We start from the raw sequence: 10000 nt of genomic DNA, 5'->3' as shown, positions 1-10000 counted from the left end.
ACATCAGGCCACATAAACGCATCTCGGCGAATCGGACATCGATCCGATCTTTCTGCTCCCGCCCAAAATGCTAATATATTTGACCTCACGCTTTGGTGTATGCGGTTGCTACAAAAAACAGCATTTACTGTTTGCTGCATTTTCGCTGGCAGCAGCAGTGCATTTTAAGACCCGACAAGACGCCTGGGTGAAAGATCGGCGCCAGCGCTGGTGGGAAAACATATTTGCTTCTGGCGTGATGCACGACTCGCGAGTCACCTGCGAGTGACGTACTTCCGTTTGGGAGGAGTATAGCGCTGACGTATGTGGCTTGAACAACCACATGCATTTACACCTGTCCAGTTTCCTCTGAAACGCGTCCCAGACCACCTCCTGAAGGGGTTTGTACCATCGGGTTTATATCCGTCTCCAAAACGTTTCGGAGGGCATTTAGACCTGGTCTTTTTACCGTCGGATAGATATCTGATCACAGAAAACGCAGGAAGTGACCAGGGGTAAAAAGCCCAACGTTTCCTTCTCTGTGCTGGTTGTTAAACTAACGGGGTAAAATTACAGGATCCTCGTTAACTGTTTTAACCCCAAAGAAAATAACGATGACAAGAATGCATTATATTGTCCCTTCTGCCCTTGTCGAGGCACAGAGGAATTCTCAGGAAAGAGGGATAATTAATAGCAGAGGCAGGAGGAGAGAAACGGAAAATCTACAGCTGTCCCTGAGCAGCAGGATGATTTCTTTCTTTTCTTTTTTTTTAGGTTAGCACTGATAGAACAGGAGGAAAGAGCAGAGCACTCACTGGACTGAGCGGTCCTGGCTTCGATGGGCTTGGTGAAGACCCCCAGGCCCATTTCAGAGCGAGCGGCGAGGGAGAACATATACAGAGTGTCTGGCTTCAGGCCTTCCACGGCGTACGACCCGGCCGGGTTGAAGGTGACACTGAGCTGCAAAAAGAACACCAATTGTAGTATGAAGGAGGAGTTTTCACTGTTCTGGCATCACTACATCTAATAAATAAAAATACAGCATTAAACGCTACAGAACTACTTATAATCCAATAAACTCTGATGTTACTGCATCATTAAATATAACAGTAATAAAAACTGGAGTGTAAATTTTCTTAATGACGGTTAGAGAGACTTATTGCATCATAATATATAACAGCCAATCGGGTTCAAGTATGCAAATGAATCGCATGTATTCCATCAGTTCACCTGGGGTCAGGGACAGGGGTAAAGTATCCTAGTGACATGATTTCTAAGTTGAATATTAATAAAATGTAGATTATGTAATAAAAGTAAAAATGTTTGTGCGTCATTAAATATCAGCCAATCAGGATCGTGTATGCAAATGAAGAGAAAAAAAAAAGGAGACGAGACATCGGGTACGTTGTACCGTAATTTGTACCGTTACGTAATTTGCATATTCATATCAGAATACGGTCATAAATGTAAAAAGTGAACCCGTGCCAAAAGATAACGGCCGATCAGGTCGACGTATGCGACGATAAGCCCCATAACACCTGCTTTGTGGTGGCACCATCATGTCATGCCAGTCATTTGTGCCATACACTGCCCCTAAAACCCATTAGCATCACACATATTTGGAGTTTAGTTTTATCTGCTTTGCTGTCATGCTGATATCTAATTTTTTTTCACACCCCTACAGTCTACGGTCACATTTTAGCTACAACCGGAACAGAGAACGATCAGAGCGTTCAAAAGGCATCTGCTCTCGACATGGGCCGATTTTACCCACGTCTCCTCCACATGGCATGTGAATTTTTGCCAAGTGTTGTTTTCGCAGATCTGTTGTCAGTGGGCATCGATTATGACGTCCTTTCTTTTTTAAAGCCAAACAACAATCTTACAGAACTCAAACTCTGAAAACGACCCGCAGACGTTTGCCCTCGGGCCGTGACCCAAAAACGTCACATTGGACTATGTTTAATTGCCAGCAGTGGCCCTGAATTACACGCTGTCATAACCCTCTGCATGGAGCTCGATAACAGGAAACAAGTTTAGTTACTGCGCAAACTTTAGCAACGTTTCCTTACCTTATTATCTGAACCGGCCTCCCAGTAATGTAGCTCGTACTTAGTGATGGGCTCCTGAACAGGAAGAAGCCACTTCAGCATAATCCTGGTGTCCAGTTCGGCTTCGGCCTCGAATCCAGAAGGCTGTGCGGGGACTGAAGGATGCACAGGAAAGAAAGGAGGTTAAAAAAAACCTGATTACCGCCTCAAGTCCACGTCTTGGGTTGTGGTACAAAACTAGCCTAATTCCCCAGAGAGCTTAGCTTTTGTCCTCAAGACTTTTATACCTCAAACCCATGTCCAGTTCTAGAGACATGAACAGAACTTGAATCCACCACCAATCCTGGATCATTATAACGGTAGGTGACCGTCTTGGAAAACAGGACTGAGACATTTTACTAAGCACTTGGGTATTAATAAGCGGTTTATGTCCTGAACCCAAAATTTCATTCGTTCATTTTCTACCAAACTACCTCGGGTCTCAGGCGTCATCGGGCATCGAGGCAGGATACACCCTGGACGGAGTGCCAACCCATCACAGGGCACACACACACTCTCATTCACTCACACACTACAGACAATTTTCCAGAGATGCCAATCAACCTACCATGCATGTCTTTGGACCGGGGGAGGAAACCGGAGTACCCGGAGGAAACCCCTGAGGCACGGGGAGAACATGCAAACTCCACACACACAAGGTGGAGGCGGGAATCGAACCCCCAACCATGGAGGTGTGAGTCGAACGTGCTAACCACTAAGCCACCGTGCCTATACCCCCCCACCCCAAAATTCACAAACAAAAAATTGTAGCAGAAAGTTGTAGCTAACTACGTCGATCACGACCGACCCCAATATTATTATAGAAATAGGAAGGAGATTACGTAGCTCGTGACTTTCTACTTTATTTTGTAGAAGTAACTTACAGACGATTTGGAGAAAGACCTAAAACGACACAAGCGACTTTTAGCTGTGACAGACTTCCATTAGTGGCTACCTGAGCGCTGGAAAAGCAAACAAACCTCCACCATAACGCTCCCTGACACATGGACATATTTGCACTTCTCCATTTTTCTGTTATGTGTTTTTTATTCCGTGTCTCTTACTTTAGTAAACACATCTTTATTCAATCTGCAGCACAGACAAATCTCGCCTGTGTCACTGCAGGATGAATCACTTCAGCAAGCTTTGAACTTTATACGCCACACACACACACACACACACACACACACACACACACACACACACACACACACACACACACACACACACACCAAAACTAGTCCCAGATCCTCACTGTGTTTATTTCTGTTTCTCGGTCTATAAAAAGCTGAGACTCTCTGAGCCACAGCAAAGGAAAAAAAAACGACAAACAAAACGAAAAGCTTTTTAAAATCTGAACCTGGGTTTTAGTTCACTGAGGTTCAACAGGTCCTCCATGTACTATAAAAAACATCAGGTACACAAAACAATGTTCTTTTGACTGGCAGAAGCTTACAGTTCTTTACCAAAATGGGGAAGGAGCCCAAGGGAAGGTAAGCAAGGTAAGGCGAGTTACGGTTAGTTGTGTTGGTTGGCTAGTTAGTTGGTTCATTCATTCATTTCCTACCGCTTATCTGAACTTCTCGGGTCACGGGGAGCCTGTGCCTATCCTGTACCTATCTCCTATGTCATGGGGCATCGAGGCAGGATACACCCTGGACGGAGTGTCAACCCATCACAGGGCACACACACACTCTCACTCACACACACACACTACGGACAATTTTCCAGAGATGCCAATCAACCTACCATGCATGTCTTTGGACCGGGGGAGGAAACCGGAGTACCCGGAGGAAACCCCCGAGGCACGGGGAGAACATGCAAACTCCACACACACAAGGTGGAGGTGGGAATCGAACCCCCAACCCTGGAGGTGTGAGGCGAACGTGCTAACCACTAAGCCACCGTGCCCCCATAGTTAGTTGGATATTTATACAAATAAAAGTTGATCTTAACAAACCTCCTTGTTGTGTTTTGACCTGCAGGACATCAGACGGAGGTCCGTCTCCTACAGAAGTGAAGCCCAGGACACGAAGACTGTAGGTGACGTTGGTGGTTAATCCAGAGATCGTGGTCAGTCGGCTGTCGTCAGTGTTGTGCTTCAGCCAGGCACTGAGCTGCATGTCCGGATCGGTCGTGTAATAGATGCGATACCCGCGAATCTGCCCGTTGGGTTCCTCAGGTGGTTCCCACTGCACCAGCATGGTGCTGGAGCTCAGCATACGTGCCTGCACGTGCAACGGAGGAGACGAAGGCGCCTGTTCGCTAGTGCGAGTCTCCACAGCATCACTTGGTGGACCACGCCCAATGTTGTTCACCGCCATTATGCGGAACTCGTACTCTGAGTATGGACTCAACCCGCCGATGCTGTAGCGCGTTGTTGCAACACCGTCCACTTCCTGGTAGCTGCTGTCAGAAGCTTTGGAGCGGTACTGGATCATGTAGTAGGACACAGGTTCCGGGTTCCCAGAATCCCACGTCAGGGTGACGCTTGTGGCCGTTGTTTCAGTTACGGTCAGAGATGTGGGCGGTTTGGGAAGAGCTAAGGAGATGGAGGGCAGATGAAAGTTTTAGAAACCTTTGTAAAAACACTAAAAATGTGAAATAGATAATCCTTTGCTCACCAGGATGTTGACCTTGTTCCTTGTAATGCGTCCGATTTACATTATCGACTAGTGCGCTACAAAACTACATTGTCCTTATGTACTAGCAGCAACACATCAGCTAGCTATTATGCTAATCACAATCACTAATCCTTAATTCCAGATAGCTTCTGAAAGATATTTACTGATTAAATATATTTACTGCTCTTTTCTATTGCATTGCAGCCTCGTGCTAACGTCTTAAGTACGTAACCACGCGTAAAGTACGTAACCACGCGTAAAGTACGTAACCACGCGTAAAGTACATAACCATGTGTAAAGTACGTAACCACGCGTAAAGTACGTAACCATGCGTAAAGTACGTAACCACGCGTAAAGTACGTAACCACGCGTAAAGTACGTAACCACGCGTAAAGTACGTAACCATGCGTAAAGTACGTAACCACGCGTAAAGTACGTAACCACGCGTAAAGTACGTAACCACGCGTAAAGTACGTAACCATGCAAATGACATGACGGAAATATTGAAAATAACGATAAAACCAGGGGGTAAATGTACAATCGTCACACAGCAAGTGTCACTTCGTGTTCCTCACCAGATACCTCGCTTGGCCACTGAAACTTATGCTGAATCAATTTTATTGACTGTCAGAGACTGAACCATCGCAAAGCAAGTAAGAAGTATAGCTCAGCTCGACTGTGTATCCGAGAGAGAGAGAGAGAGAGAGAGAGAGAGAGAGAGAGAGAGAGAGAGAGAGAGAGAGAGAGAGAGAGAGAGAGACAGTACAAGTAAAAAGGGCAGGTGAGCAAGTCAGGAACACACATCCTCGTGTCATTAAGACTTGTGACCAGCCTGGAGATAAACGCCTGTGACACTTTCTGAGCCATTATTGATTGTCGAAGTGTAAAGTGCAATCAATAGAGTTAGCGGTTGCTAACGCGAGTCCTTGTGTCTGTTGGGACTGAAACACACTCAAGCTCAATCTGCACGTTCGCTGTGGGCAAATACAAGCTCTGAATCATCGAAAGGGCAAAAAGCCGAAGCCTGCTGTTCTCTCCAGTGAGCTTTCCGAAGTCCCTTAAGCTCATTAATGCTAGAGAACGACAGAGGGACGGTTTCTCGGCCTGGACGTAACTTTAGAGGTCAAGTCAAAACCAGGGCCTGGTGTGGAGGGACTTCGGTTTAGGGCAATCTACCTGAGTGGGTGGAGAAAGCTTTAAATACACCAAAGAGATTCTTTAGAGAAAAAATCAGTCAGCCAACATTCAGCTGTAGCCTGCTAGCTTAATTTAATTAGATGCTTCTTTTATCATTTGACTTTTTCAAACCAAATTTGTGTAAAGTTCAAGAAATGAACCGACATAAGAAGCAAATTTATTCTGGTTCGTTTAGTCAGCTGGTCTAAAAGTGTAGACTGTTGCGAGGCTACAGACTTTCTCTCTACAGAATGGCGTCTTGTGCTAAACAGTTTCTTTCTCGCAGTTCTTTTGAAAAGTTTACCGTTTGAACTGAAGATAGCATCAGTGAAAAGGCCTATTATACGCGCATCCAGGCAACATAACCACCAAGGTTACCACGGAACAGGAATGACTGCAGTTCCTCTGCTGCTTGTTCAAACGGAGGGTCGTTAAGGAGTAAAAGCTTTAACCTTACCTTTGACTGTAACTTGCGCCGTGGCTTCGATCATTCCCAGAGAAGACATGGCCACGCAGGTGTAGTTAGCCGACTTTCGGATGTTGGTGAGTTCCAGAACGTTGCGTCCTACGGGCATTTCCTCTTCTTTGGTGAGCTCGGTTTCTCCAGTCATCCACTTGACGTAGGGCATCGGGGCTCCGACGGCGACACAGGTCAGGTTGGTGCTGCCCCCTGGCATCACCTCCTGATCACTGGGTGGGATGGAGAAACGGGGCGGTACCCGTCGTACTGGAAAGCATAACCGAAAGAACCGAGTGAGATGTCTGGATATTTAGCGCTGCGAGAGTGACGCGAGAGTAGATAGTTACCTGGGTAATTCTATTGCAAGCTCTAGCTCGTGTATCTAACGAATCCTTCTTACACAAATCTTTCAGTTCCTTGTAAAAGTTTACCAGGTTTACTTACCTTTTAGTTACAACCTTGCCACTACAGTACAACAGGTCAAATCCGACGACCAGTTACTTAGCGCCTAGACACCTAGAGTAACGCTTAACATCTTAAGTAACATCGCAGGACACAGATGCTGTATCTGTTTCACACAGTGCTGTATGATGGAAGCTACGTTGGGTTGTGTGGTACAAGAGCACTGCCACAACCTGACTCTCTACAGACAGGAAACCAAGATTAGCGGAAAAGATGAAAGTACCTTTCAGCTAGATCGGATTCAACAAGATATCTTGCTAATGTTTAACTTAATTGAATGTTTTCCCCCCTTTCGATTTTCGCCTAATCCAATCTGCAGGGTTTTAAGGCTTTTTCAGATTACAGGGTGTCGATAGCGTGAGATGCTCGGCATACCCTACAGTTCGGGGCTATCTGGATTGCAGCGACGGGAGAAAAGCCTCGCATTGTTCACCGAGGCCTTTTTTTCTTCTCTTTGTGCAGCTCTGATATGCAGATAAGCTGACATTATAAAGAGGTTCCCATGGAGATGAAAAAATGGGGCCGGTTGACGTTGTTCGGAGACCGAAAAGAATAAGAGAGAGGGAGAGCGAGGGAGGAAGAACGGACTATCGGCATGAAGGCTGATCTGAATACGTTAAGGAAGGAAAGATGGCCTGGGATAAACGTGCTCTCTCGTGTGCTTTCAGCTTGAAGGGGAAATCAAGGGCGAATAAAGAATCTCGCAGGGGAGACGGAGGTTAAAAACGTCCTCTTAAAACACAATACAAAGTCCTATTGTGCTTCTGTTCCGTTTATGTTCTCACCATTCCGTGTGCACCGAGATTACTATCTCCACCCTTTTGTTCTGAAAGTGGCCTTCGCTTAATTATGTTCTTTAAAGAGACGCGAACCTGAACGAGCGCTGCGACTCGCTGCGGTTGAAACGCCGCAGCAGGACCGATCGGTCCTTTGTTGCATTAACCCACCTCTCTCGAGGTCTCCACGGAGAAACGCTGTGGACACTAATGGGTTTTTGCAGCAGACCCTGTGAAAATGGATTTTCAAATATTTCTTAATTTGTCCAGACATACACGACAGTCACGCTTGTTATCCGACCCCCACTTCCCCCCCACCCACCACCCCCCGGCTTGTTACCAGGCGGTTGGGAAAAGGCGAAGTCTTGCCATCTCGAGGTTCTGGTGAACACTTTGTTTCAATTAGACACGAGGCAGGGTTTGAAAATTCGACAACAAAGGATGATTACATATATGTCTTCAAGACAAATGGACAGGACAGTGAAGGTGAGACCGGGTGTTAATGGCTGAAATATTTTCCACGGTTTGACCCGTGAACGATTTGGCTTGTCGGCGAAAGACCGAAGATCGTTAAAAAGAAGTGGTGGCGCACGTTCTTTTTAATGAATCGTACCGGATGTCAAAACATTTGCGTATCACAGCTTAATGATAGAGTACATGAGTGTTAGCAGGGAAGCAGAGGACACAGTGGACTGCAGTTGACAGGAAGCAGAGCGTGCAACGTAATGACGACAGGACACGAGACAAAAGGAACGACAGGCCGGACTACATGATAGAAAGGTGTTAGCATGGCTTACAGGTCCTCCCCTGACGAGCAGCAGGTAACGATCTGTAATCAGCACGTGGGAAGGAAGGAACGGCGAAGGCTTTAGGGTCAAATATGAGCTCAAAAGCAACCCGATTCCATTGGCATCTATACGATGGTCCTACATTATGTTTTACTGTCAGTGTTTCTGAGCAGAAGTGATGCAGTCACAAGCTCTTCCTCTGGCTACTGATGATGATGATGATGATGATGATGATGATGATGTCACCAATGTTTCTTGGTGAAAAGAAATGACAAAGTTTAAAAACTCTACAACTTTAGACCATACAGCACCTTCATCATCACTCTTCATCATACTTCTTTCTTTCTTTCTTTCTTTCTTTCTTTCTTTCTTTCTTTCTTTCTTTCTACATAAGTGAAGGAGTTTTAATTGTGATTAGAATCTGACTGGTGGTCCTGGTGTCCTGGTTATCGAGCTCTACTTCCCTCCTGCCTGTTCCAATAAACAAACAACAACAAAACAAAAGTGGAGCAGGGATGAAAGAGAAAGTAGCACACAGAAAGGAGGTGTTTGGGGTTCAGGCGTTTTTGCAAAATAAAAGAAAATATTTAAGGGTGTCGGATGCGGGGCGACGAGACGGAAATAAAGAACGACAGAGCGATTAGCGGGACGTGAGAATGGAAAAGGTTAAAGAGTGAAAGAGACAAACCTTCACGCTGATCTGAGGGGTGTGTTTATGAGGAGATGGTGAAGTGGAAATGGAGAGAGAGAGTGAGAGAGAGAGAGAGAGAGAGAGAGAGAGAGAGAGAGAGTGTGTCAAATACATTTGTGTGAACAGTGATCGATGTAGTGGAGACAGACAGACAGATGTACAGACAGACAGACAGATGTACAGACAGACAGATGTACAGACAGACAGACAGACAGACAGATGTACAGACAGATGTACAGACAGACAGACAGACAGACAGACAGACAGATGTACAGACAGACAGACAAACAGATGTACAGCTGCATCCAAAAGTCTGAGTGCATAAACAACAACAAACAGTAAACAAATGTTTATTTCCTGTTTATGGAAACTGAACATTCTGGACAAAGTGTTCCAACAAACCGGGACCCCTTCGTTCTCTCCTCTTTCACACAAACACATCAAACTCCTCAACATCTATCGTTTATCCCACCACAGACTATACCTCTCTTTCTTTCTTTTCACTTTATACTTTATCCTTTCTTGATTTTTCATCATACAAACCTTTTTTCATTTGATCAGTTTATTGTCTACTCTTTTATTCCTACTCTCTCTCTCTCTCTCTCTCTCTCTCTCTCTCTCTATCTCTCTCTCTCACACTCAATGCTGTACTTTCTGAAACTGTAGAAATAATAATAATGTAAGTAATGCTGTGTGTCTTGTTGTCTTTGTGTTGTGTTGAGGAACTGACACTTAATCTAGATGAAGACAAATAAAATCAAATAAAACCGCTCACTAAATGAATTCATAAATGAAATGTGATGTGATGGACTCAGACTTCTGGACCTGACTCACACACATTCATCAACCACAGACAAAAAAAGAATATCAATTGAATTATATTTTATGTAACTATTTTTTTTTTTACTGTAATAAATAAATAAAAATAAATATATTTATTAACTATATCCTTAA

The 10000-nt window shown here is 44.9% G+C and overlaps 1 protein-coding gene across 22 annotated transcripts in view; it reads right to left on the bottom strand.

The window, feature by feature from the left end:
* Positions 1-10000, bottom strand: part of ptprfb (protein tyrosine phosphatase receptor type Fb) — a 155898-nt gene that overhangs the window by 57689 nt on the left and 88209 nt on the right. For 12 of the 22 annotated variants that reach the window (XM_027158212.2, XM_047806545.1, XM_047806549.1 and 9 more), the window contains 4 exons: positions 6327-6596; positions 4030-4611; positions 2052-2185; positions 795-939 (listed from right to left, as the gene is read on the bottom strand). In XM_027158212.2, coding sequence (XP_027014013.2) covers positions 795-939; positions 2052-2185; positions 4030-4611; positions 6327-6596 — 1131 coding nt within the window. Of the gene's footprint in view, positions 1-794; positions 940-2051; positions 2186-4029; positions 4612-6326; positions 6597-9043; positions 9056-10000 lie in introns of all 22 variants that reach the window. The other 10 variants (XM_047806536.1, XM_047806537.1, XM_047806535.1 and 7 more) reach the window with 1 other exon arrangement.

This window comes from Tachysurus fulvidraco, chromosome 22, assembly GCF_022655615.1.
Source record: "Tachysurus fulvidraco isolate hzauxx_2018 chromosome 22, HZAU_PFXX_2.0, whole genome shotgun sequence".
Classification (NCBI taxonomy): domain Eukaryota; kingdom Metazoa; phylum Chordata; class Actinopteri; order Siluriformes; family Bagridae; genus Tachysurus; species Tachysurus fulvidraco.
Note: the sequence above shows the minus strand (reverse complement) of the source record. Positions and strands in the feature narration are given on the sequence as shown.